Raw genomic sequence first — 21273 nt, forward strand, 5'->3', positions numbered from 1 at the left:
GATTCATTTTTTATCATGTGAAAACAAACAATAGTTTTTTATTTAAAAAAAATGTCTTTGTTACAATAAAACATACAATAAACAATGTTATGATCACTGCCTCACTGCCATACAATAGTGGAGATTTGGTAATCATTTTCCAGAAGCTCCAAAAAGTGGTTTACATTTACTAATCAAATAAATAGCCTTAAATAATGAAGAAGAATTACAAAATGTTATCAGTTCATTTCAATACCTTTTTAAATTTTGATTGCAAACATGTAAACATCTTATAGGCTGAAAAGTGAAAGCATTTTTTTTTTTTTTTACTGTTTTCTGATATGTTTGTCTACTTGTCTTAGTCTTCTCGTAGATAAGCTTCATGCACCTCGTGCTCCTCGCTATCTTCCAGAGAGGAAGCGTATTCTGCCATCCTTTGGATCTCTTCTACTTTAGTCTCGGCCAACTTCTTATCTGCATCTGCTGTCAGTTTCCGTGCCTCCTCCACCTGTGACTGGGCCACTTGAATGTTTGTCCTCACTGTGATGGACGCTTGCTCGGCTCCTGGAAACACAAAGATGCAAAGACATATTTAATCAACTTGCTTAGAGGGTTCAAAGGTTGACACCAGCTTAAGTTCAAACATGTGGACCTCAAAACCATAGACATATATACATAGACGCCGCATTGAGCGGGTTGGTCGTTGGTCGCGATACGTAAACGGCGCCGCCATATTGGTTCGGGCAGATCTGCCCGTAAACTAATACAAGGAAATGGACTGAACTTCATAAAGTGCCTTTCTACAGTACAAAGTTCTTTAAGTTAATGCCTCTTATACACCCATTCACACACACACTAATATATCTGGGAAACAAACAGGCACCAAAAACAACGTATGTAACTTTTAAAGTGATGATTCTTAAAATATTTACTCCTATTGTAAGCACCAAACCAACGTATGTATTTTTCTAATGCTGAGTGTTTACAGCCACTAATGTGTGTAACACTGTTACTGTGATGATAAATATTGAAATATTTATATTTAACATTTAATCTGTGTCTATAATAACCAGATCCTGAAATGTATGTGTGTGTGTGTGTGTGTAAAAAAAGTGTATATGTGTATATGTGTTGTGTATATATATATATATATATATATATATATTATAATTATATATATATATATATATATATATATATATATATATATACCACAACACATATATAATTATGGTATATGATGTGTGTGTGTGTATATATATATACATATATATGTGTGTGTGTGTGTGTGTGTGTGTGTGTAATGTGTATGTATGTACAGTGCTCTTTATTCAGAAAACCCTCATGTCACATCTACATTTCAGGATCTGGTTATTATAGATTAAATGTTAAATATAAATATTTCAATATTTATCATCACAGTAACAGTGTTACACACATTAGTAGCTGTAAACACTCAGCATTAGAAAAATACATACGTTGGTTTGGTGCTTACATAAGGAGTAAATATTTATAATCATCACTTTAAAAGCTACATACGTTGTTTTTGGTGCCTGTTTGTTTCCCAGATATATTAGTGTGTGTGTGAATGGGTGTATAAGAGGCAATAACTTAAAGCACTTTATAGAAAGGCACTTTATGAAGTTCAGTCCATTTCCTTGTATTAGTTTACGGGCAGACCTGCCCGAACCAATATGGCGGCGCCGTTTACGTACGATTCAGCGCTCAATGCGGCGTCTATGTATATATGTCTATGCTCAAAACCACATATCTAACTCACCTGAAGTGCGTGCTGCCTCAGCTGCCATTTTGCACAAATTGACAGCATTGATCCAGGTTGATTCAAAACGTCTGCATTCCTCTAGTCTGTCACTAATCTGTCAGGACAAAGAGAAAAGAAACTGTAAGATAAACTTGTCTTTTTTATTGTTTTTGCAAAGAGTAAAGGCTGATTTAATTCAAGTTTGTTGAGTTCAGAGGACCACACACACTAACCTCTGCACGCTGGCCATTGATCACCTCCAGGAATCTATCCTTCTCTGCTGAGGTCAGTTTTCCAAATGACACTAAATAGCGTCTTTGAACAGCAACGCGTGTGTGCACAGCCTGTTAGCAAACAGAGAGAGGACAAAGTCAAGGACTCTAGTTATCTATCTGCCATGACGTCAATAATATGTGACTGACGACACATGATTAAACAAGTGTTACTGTTCTCCAGACATACCTAACATACTGGATTTGTACATGTGCACACCTCTTATCAAGTTCAAAAACATAAGGACACTCTCTGGAGCCAGTGTCATCTTCACCTTAATATTCCTACATCATGATGCTTACCTTTGAATAGTCCGTAAGGGCATCTATGAGAGCCAATGTGGTCTGGGAGAGCAAAGTACTTGAACTGTCTGTAACCACCGAGGCTGCTCTTTTGATCAGGGAGTCATGAGAGAGGTTTTCCACTTGCTATAATAGAGAGAAAAAAATCATTAGTTTTAATTCATCCTCATGCTAAATGTGAAGACAACATTTTTCCAGAGGGATACATGGTTGACTCACCGTTGCAAAAGTTAAAGCAGAAAGCCCACGGCCTACACTCAAAGATGCTATGCTTGTGTGTGCGGTGTCACTCCATTCTCCCAGTTTTTGGACTCCAGGCTTCCTGACACTCTCGGAACTGCTGGAGAAACATTGGGACAGAGTATATAAATGAATTTGATAGACAAATCTTTAGGTGATGTCTAAGAAGACTAAGTTAATACCAACAATTAATCTAAACGCCTGAAAGTGAATGTTCATAACATACCTCAGGAAGCGCATACATGCTGCTCCTCTCCTGAACGAAGACTTGTTGGTCTGCAGCAGTGAAATGTCCGTCTGATTTCGCACAAGCCCTCCAGCACCGCGGCTGGCACACACCAAACACTGACGAACAGCTTGCATTTTGCTAAGTGAATAACTTCAGCACTTGAAGAATTTATCTGATTTGTTGGATGTAAAGTTAGTTGCTGATCGTTGGTTTTCTCTCTTCTGCAATTGCTGCTGTGATCACTTACTGTTGACTTGTCTTTGTAAAATCAAAGAAATAATCTGGTTTGCTGCTTGCAATCTTGTCTTGCTGCTTGTCGATTAACAACTGTCATGTCCCCTGGGTATTTGTAAGGCCCCAGCAGCATTTCATTGCGTAAAAAGCATTGATCTGTTGACTCTGCATGCAGATGTGCGTATTTGGCGTTATCTGACGAATCCCACAGAGACAGAAATTACGTGCGAGTTTATCTCTCTTGTTCTGTTGTGTGTGCCTGAGAAAGTGTAGATCAGAACAAAATAAACCTTTGAGAGAAATTGAGGCTTTCTATATCACGTGCCATTAAAATGGTTGCATCCATTTTTCATTAAAACCGACTCCAGGTGTTGCATTTTGTGCACGCCATGGTGCACAAAATGCAACACTTGGAGCTCTGTTTGTTCTTTTATAAAAAATATCCTTTAAGCCTCATAGATGTGCAGTATTTTATAGGTTTTAGGGTGTTAACTTCCACGCAAGATTAACCATGTTATCTTGTTATGCAGTCCTCCAATTCTAGTGGCCCAAATTTAACATAAACACATACATACACACATATAGTCATCATATTTATATTGAACGTTTTTTTGGAGATCCTTTGCTTTCTATGATCGCATGGTGACCACAATGTGTCGCTATCTTCACTAGTGATTTGCCAAGCATGCCGTGCAGCTATCATCACTTCTTATTTGTTTTTGGACAGTTTTGCCATCAGCCTGTTCTTTAGCAGGAGAAGGACACAGTCAGTTTCATTGAGGTTTCATTAGGCCAGTCTCCAACATTTTCCAGTTTATTCCTGAAGAGGGCAAAAAGTCGACTGTGCTGTTTGTCAGAAGAACATGGCCCTGCCAAAGTCAACTGCTCATCAGAGATGGAAAAACAACAATATGTACTTTGAGCGTACTTTAATTTGATCACACCATTCCAATATTACTAGATATTTTAGTTTAGATATTTTAGCAGTTGTTTTTTAATGCTGTAAACAAATTCCTGGATCAAAATGACTAAAATAATACCAAACTAAGTCATTTGTATACTTGGTTAAGAAAATGTATGTCTTGTCTGTCACAGTTACTCCTTGATGAATACCCATGGATGAAAAGAAGCTATTGAAGGATAAGACTAATTCCCTTCAGGACGAACAAGAACTAAGTAATGAGAGTGCCAAGCATTAAGCAATGATGATGATGACACTGAGAGCAAAGTTTCATTTGTTGTTATTTTGGAGGTTCTCGTCTTTAAAGTCAGAAAGCTGCAGGGAGTTCATCAGATCACATTTATCTTTGAAACAGCAGAGAGGGTTCGATAAACTGTTGCAGTTCAACGAGCATCTTAACATTGAAAACTCAAGAACCTTAATTTATATTGACACAAATGGAAGTATGGTACATTAATGCCTAAAAAACAGATATATGGCAAATAACAGCTCATTAGTTGTTGGTGAGTCTTTGCTGCGGCAGATTAATTATCAGGTCATTATTGTGCAGATTCTGGTGATAAGTTTTCTTTGTGTCAACTTGTTGCTCATTGTGACTTTTTTCAGAAAGGAGTGCTTCCACACGACTGCTCGCTACATCTTATTTGCTGTTACACTAATGTCTGATAGCGTGATTTTATTTGTGTCTGATATTCTTCTCATCTTGAGCTATTTTCGCTTCACAATGCAGCGTGGCATGTGCATTGCTCTGTTTTTCACTGTATATCTGTACTTTGTAGTCACACCACTTACTCTGACAGCAATGACCCTGGAGCGATATGTGGCCATCTGCATGCCCCTGCGTCATGCAGAGCTGTGCTCCACACGCAGCACTATGCATTTCATCGTCATCATTCACGGCCTCAGCTCTGTACCCAGCATTGTTATTCTTGCCATGATATTTTCATCAGTCTCTATTAGCTTCTGCAAACAATTTACAGTATGTTCCATAGAGATGCTGCTTGTTCACGAATGGCAGGATCATCTTAGATCAGCTATAAATCAGTTTTACTTCTTGATGATGTGTATAATCATTGTGTTCTCCTATGTTAAAATAATGAAAGTGGCCAAAGCTGCATCAGGAGAGGATAAAAAGTCAACATGGAAAGGGCTCAAAACTGTAATTCTTCATGGTTTCCAGCTGCTGCTCAGTCTCATCCAGCTGTGGTGCCCGTTCATAGAAAGTACTATACTTCAATTTGATTTCATGTTATTTGTTCAAATCAGGTACTTTAATTATGTAATGTTTAGTCTTGCTCCAAGATGTCTGAGTCCTCTTATTTATGGTCTCAGGGATGAAAAGTTTTTTCTCGAGCTGAAAAGTTTTGGCTTCTTTGGTTTGTATAGTAGAAATTTCTGACAATTAACTTGCTTCAATGCCCCTATAATTAAGATCTATCACTATGCTCTATGTTTGCTAATAATAGATGTTTATTCTCATGTTATATGCATGACCGTTCTCATATTGTGATGGTGAATACACTGTTAACCAGCTGTTACCCCCACATACTGTATAAATGTCATGATGAGGTACGAACAACTTCCAGCTGTGGTGCTAATTTACACAAACTAGATAGATTTTATGTTACACATAATGTCAGGTACTTTAAATGCATATCTCTTAAGCCTGCTCCAAGATGACTGAGTCTTCTTATTTATGGCCTCACAAGTGAAAATGTGCATAGGAAACTGTGGAGGATTTTTCTATTCTAATATGACATGACACAGGGTCAAGCATATGTCCTTAGGTCTCTGTAGGAATAGTGTTAAATCTTAGATGTTAGAGGACACTGACTTCTCCTTGAGATTCAGAGCAGCTGTAATCTGACTGGCCACTTCATTAGATACACTTGTACAATTCAATGTTATTAAATACAACAACTCTGCAAAGAATTCTACTTTTTCTTTTTTCTTTTTGTTATTGTTGGCCCTGTCCAGAAGATATGAATTTAACTATTGATGTTGTCGTTTGAAATAGTGTTAAACTGGACTGCATTATATTGAGATGTGTTTCTAATAGTATGGGTCTCAAATGGGGTGGCCAAAATATTAGAAACATGTCAAGGATCCACATAAAAATCAACCAACCATTTATAAGCTTCATAAATGTAGAATTTATCAAATCAAATCAGAGGCCTCAGAGGGCTTTACAATCTGTACAGGGAGTGACACCCTCTGTCCTTAGACCCTCGGTTCGAGTGAGGAACAACTTGCCCACAAACAACCTTTAACAGGAAAAAAGGTGGAAGAAACCTCAGGAAGATCCACAGAGGAGGGATCCCTATGCCAGGAAGGACAGACGTGCAATAGATGTCACGTGTGCAGGACAAATCAACACAAACATATTGTACGATTACAATGACTGATAGAATGATTATAGTAGCAGTGGAACCTGTGATAGAGATAGAGAGACACAGATGCACAGCAGCAGCAAAGTAATGGAGTAATGGAGATATGGTAACAATAATGACAGTAGTAATTTGTGTAGTAGACGTCGTGCAGGACGAGAGAGCACAGAAACTCCGGGGAAGGTTTAGTTAGTAACATGCATTAATGAGACATGTATGTTTACATATGGTGACAGAGAGAGAGAGAGGGTTTTCAGTAAAGGGAGATATGACTGCATCTTCAACCAATACTATGCCTGACTAGGCATAACCCTGGAAGAGACAGACAGAGAGAGAGAGGGGAGTTGAGGTAGTGGGGGTCCCCTGGCAGTCTAATCCTATGGCAGCATAACTAAGGGGGATGACCTGAGCCAGCCCTAACTATAAGCTTTACCAAAAAGTAAAGTCTTAAGTCTACTCTTAAAGGTGATGACCGTGTCTGCCTCCCGAACCCAGAATGGTAGTTGGTAGTGAATTTATGGCAGAGCTGTTGTATCAGATCACATTGAATTGTACAATTGTACCAAATGCAGTGGCCGCTCCGTGTATGGACCATTCTGATCATTACTATGGCAACTAAAGTCAGAGGATAGGTCTCACTCCCTCAACACAACAGATAGGTACATAATGTAGCCTCTAAAGTCAGATAACAATGTCTGACCACTAAGGGTACACATTTGTGTATGTCTCACCACTCACTGAACTGACCATTGGTGGATATTATTCTCCACAACAGAAACTATGAAAAAAAAAACACTAATACACAAGCATCACAGTCATCAAATGTGCGCTGTCGACCAGCCACAACTCTGACCCTATTTACTGATCTCTCTCCCATAGATCTAAATGCAGAAGTAACTGATCCAATCAAAACAAACAGCCAGTTGTGCAGTCTTTGCAACTGAAGCCATGTCCTCGACAATAAACCCTCTTTCAAAGTCGCCTTTCTTCTTGCTGTAACCCCAGTCCCATGTAGCTAGGAAATATTGACTGACAAATAATTGGGGTGTTGTAGTACAGTGGGACGGGGCCTGAGTTCATCTGGAGATGGCGCTACCTGTGATAAATGTGATATAAAATAACTTGGCAGTGCCTCCAATAACGTTTAAGAAGTAACACAAAATTGAGTACTTCCCTTTTAAAGTAAAAGTTTACTTTAACCTATTTTATATTTATAAAAAAAGTATCACCCTTGTAAGTACAACACAGGATTTAGTGGAAACAACAATAATTTTTTATTACAAAGTTACGAATTGGATGTTCAAATTAGTCAAATAGTTCACTGTGGACCTAGAAGTATGCATTGATAACAGTACAGTCGTCCCTCACTATAACGCGGTTCACTTTTTGCGGACTCACTGTTTCGCGGATTTTTTTTGTGTAATTTTGCATGCTTTTTTTACAGCGTACTGTAACAGTATGAACGTGCATTGTGTCCTGCGTCCTGATTAACTAAGAGAGTACTGTACAAAATGCATGTAAAAAGGTTTATAAAAGTGTGTGGTTAGGGGTTTTACGGCCTTAAAACATGTATAATAATTGTAAAACTCACTTCGCGGATTCCGTTTATTGCGGGTTATTTTTAGAACGTATCCCCCGCGATAAACGAGGGACCACTGTACACGTTTATTTATAAAATATGAAGAATCGTTAAAATTTGATTTAAAAAAGTGTGTCTCATAAGCCAAGTATGATCCTGCACTGCTTCAATGCTCATATGTACATTATGAAATATATAAAAAAAATTCATAAAAAATATGACAAGTGTTAAAATGCTATAAAGAGTGTGTGTCGTGACTTTTAAAACAAAGGTTTTGTTTTTCAAGAGATGTGTTTGAATAAAATCTTGACATATTCAGAAGACATGCTTTTGCTTTTTATTTGGTTTAATTCATTGTCATTAATCAAGTATTAAAAAAAACATTGTTAGAATAATCAGCTAATTGAAAAAATAATCGTTAAATAATCCGATAGAAAAATATCGTACTCACGAGTCAGCAACAAGTCGGAGATTAAGATGGAAAACGGGCAAAAAAGTACAGCAGCTACAGTTTCCCTCCAAAAGTCCAGGGCTCTCCCGGTCCTCGCTCTCTCCATCTATGGCAAATGTCCGGTCCTGAATCACATAATTCCTCTCAGTAACTTTAGTTACGGCTTATTCATGGCGGAAAACCAACAGTGGTCTTAAACAAATTAGCAATTGCTAACTGCCAACGCAGAATTAACCATGTGAAAGTCTATGGAGGAGCAGGCGATTAGCAATTTAGCTCGTCTTTAACACGTTACAATCACACAACAGACCGAGTACATTTAAACACATGAATTTACCTCGGCAGCTTCTCAGAGTTCTGATACCTAAACCACGGGACGACTCTCCGCCCTTCTTGGGTTAGGAGTAATTTTCAGTTTATAGATCCAGCTGAGCCGATAAGGCCTCTGCTGTCGCTAATGTGCTGCGGCACGTTGGTGAACCAGTGAGGGCAGGATTGGCTACAGCTACCTTACATTCAAAGATGAGAGATTTAAGAGATGCTTCACTACCCCACAAAACAAATGGAGAGGCACCTGGCTGCAGACCCCACTGTCCCCGCACCTACCTCCACTGATGACGTTTTTTTTTTTTTTGGATGAAAATGATTTTCAGACGCCTCACTGAGCAGGTTGGGCCGTTGCTGCGTTACGTTAATGCGTCCGCCATATTGGATGTGGCAGATCTGCCGTAAACTAATACAAGGAAATGGACTGAACTTCATAAAGCCGCTTTCTACAAAGTTCTTTAAGTTAATACCCATTATACACCCATTCACACACACACTAATATATCTGGGAACAAACAGGCACCAAAAACAACGTATGTTAACTTTTAAAGTGGATGACTATAAAGTTTACCCTTTGTAAGCACCAAACCAACGTATGTATTTTTTAATGCTGAGTGTTTACAGCTACTAGTGTGTAACACTGTTACTGTGATGATAAATATTGAAATATTTTACTTAACATTTACAGTGTCTATAATAACCAATCCTGAAATGTAGATGTGACATGAGGGTTTTCTGAATAAAGAGCACTAGCGTTTACATTTAACTGCTGTTGATATGATGTAATCATTGATGAACATATACATATGTATGTATGTATGTATGTGATATATATATATATATATTATATATATATATATATATATATAGATATAATATTATATATTATGTGTGTGTGTGTGTGTGTGTGTATATATATATTATATATCTATATATATGTGTGGTGTGTGTGTTGTGGTTTTATATATATATATATCTATTATATATATATATATATATATATATATATCTACATGAGTAATAGCTTAAGAGAAAATGTTCACTGACCAACCAAAAGTTTACTATAAAAAACATATACAATAGACCGGAATTGAAAGATTTATGCATTGTTTACCTAATTCATTAATTGTGAGGAAAACGATTCAACCGGAAGTGCATTCACGAATTCATGATTTTATTTTGAAATGTATCCCTTGCATTTCCGGGCCTGACAGTGGAGGTCTGCAGCCAGCATCTCTTGTGGGACAAATGTGGTCTCCTAGCTTTTGTGCTGACAATCATATGGATTTTAAACTAACACCACCCTTTATCTCTGACTTTTAACTGTATATGAAATGACTTTTTTAAACATATTTACACTTCTGAACTATTATTTATTGCCAACACAAACTATATATTCTGTATATGAATGAATGAAAATAATAGCCCCAGGGCTACACTTGCCATCATTGTTTCATGAGTGCACCTGTGTGGAAGCCATGTCCATTTGTTATTTTTGGAAGAGTTAATCTGAGCAACTGGACTTTGTTGTAGATCAATATGAAGACTGTCACTCTTTATCCAAGAGGCTCTTCACGTTCTGACTGACTGGTGGAGAAACCCTGGTACTTAGCTTGGTGAGGCGTTAACCCGGCCTTTGCTCCCCACTGTTGTGACGACTGCCATCAGAGTCATTAAGGTCACCTGAGGTCCATTGTGGACCATGGTCATTGCAGTCCATTGAGTTGGGTATTGTGAGGAGTGTTGCCAACCAATGGAGCTAGGTGGTGGCTACATGTTTGGCAATACTGTATCCCACAGATTGGTGCTGCTGATTATGGGCCTGAGTAGAGCTCCCTCTTTGTGAATTTTGGAAAATCCATACATGAACAGAATGGTTTCCAAGATACAGTTGGTGATATAATCGCCAAACTATAGTTCTTCTTTTTTTCTAACTTTTGCAAACACAATAGACCAGACAATGTGGGGGTCATGTGATCCACGATTTGCATGTGGTTGGGTCATTCAGGAGTGTTGTGACCTTTGTGTGATAGTCAACTTGTTGGGAGCATTGTGCATCTTCTTCTGTCTGCTGGAAGGATGGTGTATTTTTGGTCTTTGCTCAGTCATGCTAAAGCCTTCTTTCACTGGGTGGTAAGGTTTGAAGGGGATCCTTGGCATTGGAAAGGGCTTCTGATGTCTTCAACCTGAGCTTCTGTTGTCTGTTGCTTTTGTCTTCTGGCTGACTGTGTGGTTGTAATGAAGTTAACTATACACGGCTGTCATTTGAGATGATTGCAAGTTTAGGCTCTTGGCTAGGACCTTTTGGTTGATGGTTAGGATCTCTGATTGGGTGAGGTATAAACACTATCGATGAAAATAAACTATGGAATGATAATACTCAAGACTATTCAGTCTCTTTAGAATTAACAACCAATAGCCAATGATGATCACTGCTGGCAAATTTCATTTGCTGCATTCTTTAAGTCATCATGACCAGCGCTCTCTCAGAAAGCTGCAGAGAGCTCATCACATCTGTCTGGCCCAGCATCTTAGGACTTTAGAGAAGCTTTCTCAAGAACATATAACAATGGCACTTTAAAAAAAACAGTATATGGCAAATAACAGCTCATTAGTTGGTGGTGAGTCTTTGCTGCGGCAGATTAATTTCAGGTCATTATTGTGCCGATTCTGGTGATAAGTTTTCTTTGTGTCAACTTGTTGCTCGTTGTGACTTTTTTCAGAAGGAGTGCTTCTACACGACTGCTCGCTACATCTTATTGCTGTTACACTAATGTCTGATAGCTTGATATTATTAGTGTCTGATATTCTTTCATCTTGAGCTATTCTCGCTTTACAATGCAACTCGGCATGTGTACCGTTCTCTGTTTCACTGTATATCTGTACTTTATAGTCACACCACTTACTCTGACAGCAATGACCCTGGAGCGATATGTGGCCATCTGCATGCCCCTGCTCAGCAGGCTGTGCTCCACACGCAGCACTATGCATTGCATCCTCATCATTCACGGCCTCAGCTCTGTACCCAGCATTGTTGTTCTTTCCATTTTATTTGCATCAGTCTCTCTTAGCTTTTACAAACAAATCACAGTATGTTCCATAGAGATGCTGCTTGTTCACGAATGGCAGGGTCATCTTAGATCAGCTATAAATCAGTTTTACTTCTTGATGATGTGTATAATCATTGTGTTCTCCTATGTTAAAAATAATGAAAGCGGCCAAGCTGCATCAGGAGAGGATAAAAGTCAACATGGAAAGGGCTCAAACTGTAATTCTTCATGGTTTCCAGCTACTGCTCAGTCTCATCCAGCTGTGGTGCCCGTTCATAGAAGTACTATACTTCAATTTGATTTCATGTATTTGTTCAAATCAGGTACTTTAATTATTAATGTTTAGTCTTGCTCCAAGATGTCTGGTCCTCTTATTTGGTCTCAGGGATGAAAAGTTTTTTCTCGAGCTGAAAAGTTTTGGCTTCTTTGGTTTGTATAGTTAGAAATTTCTGACATAACTTGCTTCAATGCCCCTATAATTAAGATCTATCACTATGCTCTAGTTTTCTAATAATAGTGTTTATTCTCATGTTATATGCCTGACCGTTCTCATATTGTGATGGTGAATACACTGTTAACCAGCTGTTACCCCCACATACTGTATAAATGTCATGTGAGGTCCGCGAAACAACTTCCAGCTGTGGTGCTAATTTAAACAAACTAGATAGATTTTATGTTACACATAATGTCAGGTACTTTAAATGCATATCTCTTAAGCCTGCTCCAAGATGACTGAGTCTTCTATTTATGGCTCACAAGTGAAAATGTGCATGGAAACTGTGGAGGATTTTCTATTCTCAATGACATGACACAGGGTCAAGCAAATGTCCTTAGGTCTCCTGTAGGAATAGTGTTAAATCTTAGATGTTAGAGGACACTGACTTCTCCTTGAGATTCAGAGCAGCTGTAATCTGACTGGCCACTTCATTAGATACACTTGTACAATTCAATGTTATTAAATACAACAACTCTGCAATGAATTCTACTTTTTCTGTTATTGTTGGCCCTGTCAGAAGATATGAATTTAATTATTGATGTTGTCGTTTGAAGTAGTGTTAAACTGGACTTCATTATATTGAGATGTGTTTCTAATACTATGGGTCTCAAATGGGGTGGCCAAAATATTTAGAAACATGTCAAGGATCCACAAAAAAATCAACCAACCATTTATAAGCATAAATGTAGAATTTATCAAATCAAATCAGATTTTATTTGTATAGCCCAAAGTCACAAAGTACATTTGCCTCGGAGGGCTTTACAGTCTGTACCTTGAGAGAGATAGAGAGACACAGATGCACAGCAGCAGCAAATCATCAACTAACTATAAACTGTAATGGAGATATGGTAACAATAATGACAGTAGTAATTTGTGTAGTGGACGTCATGCAGGACGAGAGAGCACAGAAACTCTGGGGAAGGTTTAGTTAGTAACATGCATTAATGAGACATGTATGTTTACATATGGTGACAGAGAAAGAGAGAGAGTTTTCAGTAAAGGGAGATATGACTGCATCTTCAACCAATACTATGCCTGACTAGGCATAACCCTGGAAGAGACAGACAGAGACAGACAGGGAGAGAGAGAGGGGAGTTGAGGTAGTGGGGGTCCCCTGGCAGTCTAATCCTATGGCAGCATAACTAAGGGGGATGACCTGAGCCAGCCCTAACTATAAGCTCTACCAAAAAGGAAAGTCTTAAGTCTATTTTTAAAGTTTAGGCTCTTGGCTAGGACCTTTTGGTTGATGATTAGGATCTCTGGTTGGGTGAGGTATAACAACTATCGATGAAAATAAACTATGGAATGATAATACTCAAGACTAATTCAGTCTCTTTAGAATTAACAACCAATAGCCAATGATGACACTGCTGGCAAATTTCATTTGCTGCGATTCTTTAACGTCATCATGACCAGAGCTCTCTCAGAAAGCTGCAGAGAGCTCATCACATCTGTCTTTGAAGCGACACAGAGGGCCCAGCATCTTAGCACTTTAGAGAAGCTTTCTCAAGAACATATAACAATGGCACTTTAAGAAAAAAACAGATATATGGCAAATAACAGCTCATTAGTTGGTGGTGAGTCTTTGCTGCGGCAGATTAATTATCAGGTCATTATTGTGCAGATTCTGGTGATAAGTTTTCTTTGTGTCAACTTGTTGCTCGTTGTGACTTTTTTCAGAAAGGAGTGCTTCTACACGACTGCTCGCTACATCTTATTTGCTGTTACACTAATGTCTGATAGCTTGATATTATTAGTGTCTGATATTCTTCTCATCTTGAGCTATTTCCGCTTTACAATGCAACTCGGCATGTGTACCGTTCTCTGTTTCACTGTATATCTGTACTTTATAGTCACACCACTTACTCTGACAGCAATGACCCTGGAGCGATATGTGGCCATCTGCATGCCCCTGCGTCATGCAGAGCTGTGCTCCACACGCAGCACTATGCATTGCATCCTCATCATTCACGGCCTCAGCTCTGTACCCAGCATTGTTGTTCTCTCCATTTTATTTGCATCAGTCTCTCTTAGCTCTTACAAACAATTGACAGTATGTTCCATAGAGGTGCTACTTGTTCACAAATGGCAGGATTATCTTAGATCAGCTCTGAATCAGTTTTACTTCTTGATGATGTGTATAATCATTGTGTTCTCCTATGTGAAAATAATGAAAGTGGCCAAAGCTGCATCAGGAGAGGATAAAAAGTCAACATGGAAAGGGCTCAAAACTGTAATTCTTCATGGTTTCCAGCTACTACTCAGTCTCATCCAGCTGTGGAGTCCATTCATAGAAAGTACTATACTTCGGATTGATGTCGTGTTATTTGTTCAAATCAGGTACTTTAATTACCTAATGTTTAGTCTTGCACCAAGATGTCTGAATCCTCTTATTTATGGCCTCAGGGATGAAAAGTTTTTCCTCGAGCTGAAAAGATGTCTTTTTTGGCCTGTGTAAAATAAATTTCTGAGAATGAGCTTGATTCAGTTTCCCTATAAGATGTATAATTAAGCTCTATATCTGCTAATAATAGATGTATAATATATTTTTTATATAATCATGTGCATGATTTTGGTTATATTGTTTGATACATGGATACACTAAATTAGCTGTTTAACCCCATGATGTATAAAGTCTCAGGTGGTGGAATGAACAACTTCCAGCTGTGGTGCTAAATCACACAAACTGCTGCCCTTTAGATTTTATGTTATGCATAAAGGTCAGGTACTTTAAATACAGGGTTTTTTATGAGTCTGAGTCTTCTTATTCATTGCCTCACTAATGAAAATGTACATATAGAAACTACAATCAGTTTACTTTCTTCTTTCCTGTACTTACAGACCTTTTGAATTTTGTAAATGGTTCAAAGAGCATAAGACGAGGGACAAATTATAGAAAAAAAGGTGCCTTAGTGAAGTGTTGGACCACCACATGCAGCCAGAACAGCTTCAAAGCACCTTGGCATGGCAGGAAAGGAAAGTTGACCGAGTCTTTCTCAACTTTTATTGGAGCTAAAAATATTCATAATAATAATAATTTACACAACACTGATGATCAGCTACCTATTAATCATCATGCAATTACTATGGGGCTAGCACTATAGGCCGCCCTACATTTTATAGGCTTAGTTTAATATGAAAAACATTTCTATACAATATATATATGTAGGAATCTGTATGCTCTGACTCTCTATCAACTACAGGCCGAAATTAATATTAAATACCACCACCTTACACTTCAGCCAGACAGTTACCTTCAAACACAATCACACCTGCAGGCCGATAAGTCACTGATTCGGCAGGCCTGCATGTCTTTGGACTATGTGCAGAAACCAGAGGGGACTTACAAACGTGGGAAAAACATGCAGAGTCAGGCTCTTTTTCTGCATCCTCTTGCCTATTTGCATGTTTTGTATCTACATAAACATTTAATGCACAGTAACACATCTTTAACAGGAACAAGACGTGCACTAATGGAAGTGAGGAACACCTGTTGGATAATATTAAAGGATGCTCTTTAAATTTAGATGGCAGAGTGAGACGCTTTAATAGAAGTGTTATTTTTTGTGTTTTCTACTGAACACACAAAGATTTTAACTTTAGACTCTGTACGTAAGAGCAGGAGAATGTCGTTACCCACACTAAGTGTGCCAAATTTCTTTGTGTCAGCTGTTTTGCAAACCTTACTATATGTCTCTTCTCAGCATTCTTCATTATTTTACTGAAAAGTTGTACTTGTCACTTCTTCATGTCATTTAATATTCTACTAAAACTCTTGTTGCCAAAAGTTTGGCTCTATGATAACCTGCAAAGAAGTTTTTGTGCTGAGGTGGCATCGCTGAGGGAGTGTTTGTTTTGGACACGGATTCTGGTCCAATCCCCTGCAGTCCTGATTACTGACGCAAAACTTGCGTAAAGAGCTGACGAGCCCCCATGAGCCGCTCTCAACAGAGTCAACTTGTTTGCCAAACAAGTGAAAATTTCAGGTTGCACAATTAGACTCAGGAGCTTTACGTTAATAATCAGCCATTCTGTTAATTACTAAGCAGGGGGATATGAGACCTGCTCTCTAACCATGCTCTGGAGATAATACCTCACTCCAGTGCTGCATCATTGTTGCAGTCATTTAAATTACAGAATCACCTCATTATGGGTTTCATCATCTTCAAAACAAAACTTATTTAAACTTTGAAAAACTTGATGACCTCAGTAACGTGTCAAAGTGTAACAACAAACAAAGATAACGCATCCACCTGCTCTATGACAGATGTGTCAAGTGTTTTCTGAGGTGTTTATCACTGCAGTCCACAAACATCTGAGCACGTACATACGTATCATATCACGCATACAAATCTGGAACTCATTGTACTGCCCTGTTTATTGACAAAAGAGTCAATAGGACACGTTATGAGGAGCTAGATTCAGGTTCATTCTAGTAGAGATACAACACTTCAAATATTTGAAAGTGTTATCTACTGTTTAAACATTCAATCATGAAGCATAGAGGCACAAACTAACCTGGTTACAGATATGCTGTAGTTCAGGCCCAGTGTGTAGGAAGAAATATTCTATGCATGACTATGTCTGTAGTGTATAATCACCAGAAATTAAGAATTATGATGTTCTTATAACCTCAGAATGAGCCTTTTATATCTACAAACACTCTTAAACAGTATAAATATGGACATTATATCCATGTCATCACCCACAGGTTTCTTAAGAGCTGTTGTGAAGCTCAGGGTGTTGTGGACATTTTAATATGGGGGCTTATGGAGACTGACTCATTCTGTAGCCGGCCTCAACTGTAGCAGGAACTGCAGTTTTTGGCACTTCCTCATTGGCTTCACTTCACAGCCACTTAGATTGCTGCTTGCAGAAGCTGCAGGTCCTCTTCCACTGAGTCCGTCATGCTTCTACAGTAGCCCAGACACTGGCTCTAGGTAACACATTTCACATTTTTGTTGTGTTTTGTGGCCACTGTAGTTTCATGCTAGGAAGGAGAGGATGAGGTAAGGTGTTTGCAAATAGCAACCACATAATTCTACAGAATGTAGTTTATATATTTTTTGTTTGTTTTTTTGTTTTAAGTAGTAAAATATGCACAATTCCAGAAGCACAATAAACCAGTAGATAAGTAAAATGATACAGTCCTGAATTGTTCAGTACTGATCTGTACCTTCGTCTCTCTCTCTCTCTGTCTCTCTCTCTGTCTGTCTGTTAACATCTGTCTAACTGAACAAACAGCCGTCTCAGGTGCACTGTCCTTTACCCCGGAGTCACAGCATGATCCTCTCATGTTGCCTCACAGTTACCCATGTTGTTGATGTGTCTGAACTGAACCCAAGGTTCCCAACCAAGGTGGGTTTTGACCCCCACTAGAGGTCGCCAAAGCTTCATGGGGCTTCTCAGATTTCAAGGGGTGTAAGAAAACCTTTTAAAAATATATACAGTAGGCCTTTATTGTGGTATTTTATTAATATCTGTGAAGAAAACGCATTGCAGCTATTGTATTTATTATTAATTTTACAGTTGTTTTCACCGTTATTGTTATTCACTGAATATAATATAATATCCATATGTCCAGTCAGGGTAACCACCTTAAATTCTACCTTAAAGCCAACATTAATTTATTAATTTTCCATAAATACTTATACTTCACATCAGGGTCGCAGGGCTCAAGTTGATCCCAGCCAGCTGACACTGATCGAGAGCCGGCGTACATCCTGGACAAGTCGCCAGTTCATCACAGGACTTCACTTTACTGACTGCGGCATCTGAGGCTCACGATGTGGACAGTCACAAAAATGTGTGAGGGGCGCTGCCAAAGCACTTTGCTCAACAGTTCACAGACTCAGCAGAACCACCAGAATCAATATGAGAGCTCCCCCGTCCAGCTGGAAAAGGCTCAGTTAAATGACCTAGAAACTGCTCTGCATCAGCAAAAAACAAACAAACTTAAAGGGACATTGTCCAGCCACCAATGTGGTCCAGTCTGTTTTAGGAGTCATATTGAGTTTCCTGAAACTGTAACCACTTCAGTGCCATTCACTTTCACAGATGTTCACCAGTCAGCCACCAGCCAGTGTCCACGTGTTACATAATGTACAAGTATTGCATGAGATGTTTTCAGCACAAAGGCTGTGGAGTCATATTAGACCATTTTCAATCACGCAGTTGATCAACTTTTAAACATGTGAGATGGAAAAACAATAAAGTTGGACAAAGAATTCATTCCTCCACTGGTTTATGATCATTTGAGTGGATTGGTCTCAGAGCCTGTGTTTGGTCCAGGTTCACTAGAAGGCTGCTGAGCCCAGTTCTGTTGCCCGCTGGCCTGGCAAACATCCAAACGGTAGCAAAGTCTCATTAAGCTTGTTTACATGGTTTTATGGCACATTAACTGTTACTGTCGCAACACATTCGTAACTAACCTTGAACTTCTTTATACTTTTGTTTATTAAATCAGTGAAATATACATGAATAGTAACCTCATCAGATGTTTTACACGTGTTCGAACTAAATAAAAATAAAAAGACTTCTTATAAAATGTAACTACACAGTATTTGAGTAAATGTGCAAACACGTGACCTTCTTATTCCGTTGATTGACTGTTGCTGGATAGCAGCATTTCACTGCTAAAATTGTGTAAAATTTGTAATAGTAAATCTTGTGTATGTGTAAAATATAATATGTTTTCCTAGATATGAACCCGTCCTCCTCATCCGCCCACTGAAATCTCTTGTTAATTAGAAACATAGGGTCATAGAGTCTCTGGGGACTCGGGTCAAACTAATCTAAATGAGGCCACTTCACTTCAGATGAGGGGAAGAACATCCAAGAGATGTTGTTCACTGAAGACACACTATGATAAGAACAGCAGAGCTCTGAAGTCTTCACATTGATGAACACATTCACTGGTAAGATGCTCACTCTTTTATTTTGAATGTTGTGAATTCATTTACAGAGTGTTGCTGAGTGGATGAGTGTCATCAAGTTATATTCTATTCTAATCCTACTAACACTGTGTATTTATGAGGGTGTATTGTAGTTTTTGATAATCTTTAACTTATTTTCTTTATTTTCTTTTACAGGTTTGCTGCAGGCCACAGTTGCAAAATGCATAATCTGACTGAACTTCCAGGCAATGCAACTTCCCACAATAGCATGTCTGTGATCATCAAGGTGTGTGTAGTTATCCCCTTCTTCTGTGTCTTCCTCTGCTGCATTGCTGTCATGCTGCACATCTTTGCATCTCACAGGCAGTTCCTGGACACCTCACGTTACATCTTGTTTGCCTGCATGTTGATCAATGACACCCTCCAGCTCTTGAGCTCTGTCCTGCTCTTCCTCCTTGTCATGGGCCAGTTGAAGTTTGCTCTTGTCTACTGTGTTCCCCTGCTGGTTGTTTCCACTGCCACTTTCCAGAACACACCGTTAATCTTGGCCACCATGTCACTGGAGCGTTATGTTGCCATCTTCTATCCCTTGCAGCGCCCGGCCGCCTGGCGCTCAGATCGCATCTGGATCATTATTCTGTCCCTGTGGCTCATCAGCTCCATCTTTCCTATAATTGACCACACCATCGGGGAACATGACCCCACTGTAAATGTCCTCTCTACACCGGTGCTTTGCAAACCTGCCGTTGTTAACTCATCTCCAACTCAGAGACTGTTCAGAGCTGCTGTGTTCGTTCTGTTCTTTGCAGTAGTGGCTGTTATCATCCTCTTTACATATGTGAGAATCCTGCTGGAAACCAGAAAGCTGAGACAAGACCAAGTGTCTGTGAGCAAAGCCATGCACACTGTGCTGCTGCACGGCTTTCAGCTGCTGCTGTGCATACTGGCCTTCACCAGCCCCATCACTGAAACTCTCATAGTACTGCATGCCAAATGGCTTCCAGAAGACATTGCCTTTTTTAATTACTTCTGTTTCGTCCTAATCCCACGCTTTCTCAGCCCGCTCATCTACGGCTTTAGAGATCAGACTCTCAGGGTGTACATTGGGAAAACTTTCTTCTGCTGCTCAAACAAAGCCAAACCCTATGGGAGAGGCAAAGTGCAGGACAACTTGTCTGTTCCTTGAACCCGGTAATTTAATTTCAACAGAGTAACATTCAGTTTAAATCTTTTTGCATCAGATTGCAGGTTGTTGGGAGACATTAAAGAATGATAAACTAAATGTGTGCTTGTTTTGACAGTGTATTGTGCATGCAGGAGGCTGGTTAATCCTTTTTTGTGGAGTTTCAGCCACTCTTTCTTTCATTATGGGAAATTCAGATTTTGCAGACTTAAACTGAATGAATCATTGTTAATCGGTAAATCCATCCTCTTATTACATGAAATTTATCAGGGTGATCATATCGTTAGAGAGTCTTGCTCTAATGCTGATAAGTACTGAGAAAATGTGATGTAATGATGATAATGAAACAGGTTATGGTTAATTAAAAAGATCTTAAATATAACTTAACTCTGTTAAAATATTTACTGACCTCACACATAAATTGAACAATAATGTTGCTAATACAGACTGTTAAAAGATCTGAAAATATATTTTAACAGAGACAAGAGTGTCTCGTGAATGGATTAAACATCTGGTCCTTCTGGTTTTTTGGATACATTGGCACAATTTTAGCTGTTAAACATAAACTCGGCAGTGACCTGTATTTCTGTGCCAACAGCATCAATAAAGATTACTCAACTGAGTGAGTACATTTACATATACTACACAACATGTCTGGCACGCTCTCAATGAATACACTGATAATGCAATGGATGTATTTATGATTAACTGTGACCGGGTTGCAGGCAAACTAATGCTAATGCTCGACCTTGTGTAATACACTGTAAAAAAAACTATATCATGTGTATTTATATTTAAATGCACAAATCTGTTAGTTGATTGTATATACTGGTAGTGTTGATGCTGGTCAAAAATGTGCTCCAGATCTTTTTTTTTTTCTTTTTCTGAAGGATACTTATTGTATGACTGTGACAATTTGAATAT

At 38.7% G+C, this 21273-nt stretch overlaps 4 protein-coding genes across 5 annotated transcripts; 3 read left to right on the forward strand and 1 right to left on the reverse strand.

Annotated features, from left to right (window-relative positions):
• Nucleotides 1-80: 80 nt before the first annotated feature.
• On the reverse strand, nt 81-3128 carry diabloa (diablo, IAP-binding mitochondrial protein a). 2 transcript variants are annotated; one of them, XM_010756621.3, is made up of 6 exons: nt 2783-3128; nt 2536-2653; nt 2317-2442; nt 1975-2085; nt 1760-1856; nt 81-543 (listed from the first exon to the last, which is right to left on the reverse strand). In XM_010756621.3, exons 1-6 carry the CDS (start codon nt 2917-2919, stop codon nt 338-340), a joined length of 795 nt encoding a protein of 264 aa, XP_010754923.1. In that variant the 5' UTR covers nt 2920-3128; the 3' UTR covers nt 81-337. The 2 variants fall into 2 exon arrangements, with proteins under 2 accessions (XP_010754923.1, XP_010754922.1); XM_010756620.3 differs by having other exon boundaries at nt 85-543; nt 2536-2656.
• A 1327-nt stretch (nt 3129-4455) lies between these two features.
• On the forward strand, nt 4456-5379 carry LOC109142057 (odorant receptor 131-2-like). Its single transcript, XM_027280387.1, has one exon. It carries the CDS (start codon nt 4456-4458, stop codon nt 5377-5379), a length of 924 nt encoding a protein of 307 aa, XP_027136188.1.
• Nucleotides 5380-13819: 8440 nt separating this feature from the next.
• LOC109142056 (odorant receptor 131-2-like) lies at nt 13820-14728 on the forward strand. Its single transcript, XM_019274457.2, has one exon. It carries the CDS (start codon nt 13820-13822, stop codon nt 14726-14728), a length of 909 nt encoding a protein of 302 aa, XP_019130002.1.
• A 4640-nt stretch (nt 14729-19368) lies between these two features.
• On the forward strand, nt 19369-20352 carry or95a1 (odorant receptor, family 95, subfamily A, member 1). Its single transcript, XM_010739726.3, has one exon. The coding sequence runs from the start codon at nt 19387-19389 to the stop codon at nt 20350-20352; it is 966 nt and encodes a 321-aa protein (XP_010738028.3). The 5' UTR covers nt 19369-19386.
• The last annotated feature ends 921 nt before the right edge of the window (nt 20353-21273 follow it).

Source organism: Larimichthys crocea, chromosome VII, assembly GCF_000972845.2.
Source record: "Larimichthys crocea isolate SSNF chromosome VII, L_crocea_2.0, whole genome shotgun sequence".
Taxonomy (NCBI): domain Eukaryota; kingdom Metazoa; phylum Chordata; class Actinopteri; family Sciaenidae; genus Larimichthys; species Larimichthys crocea.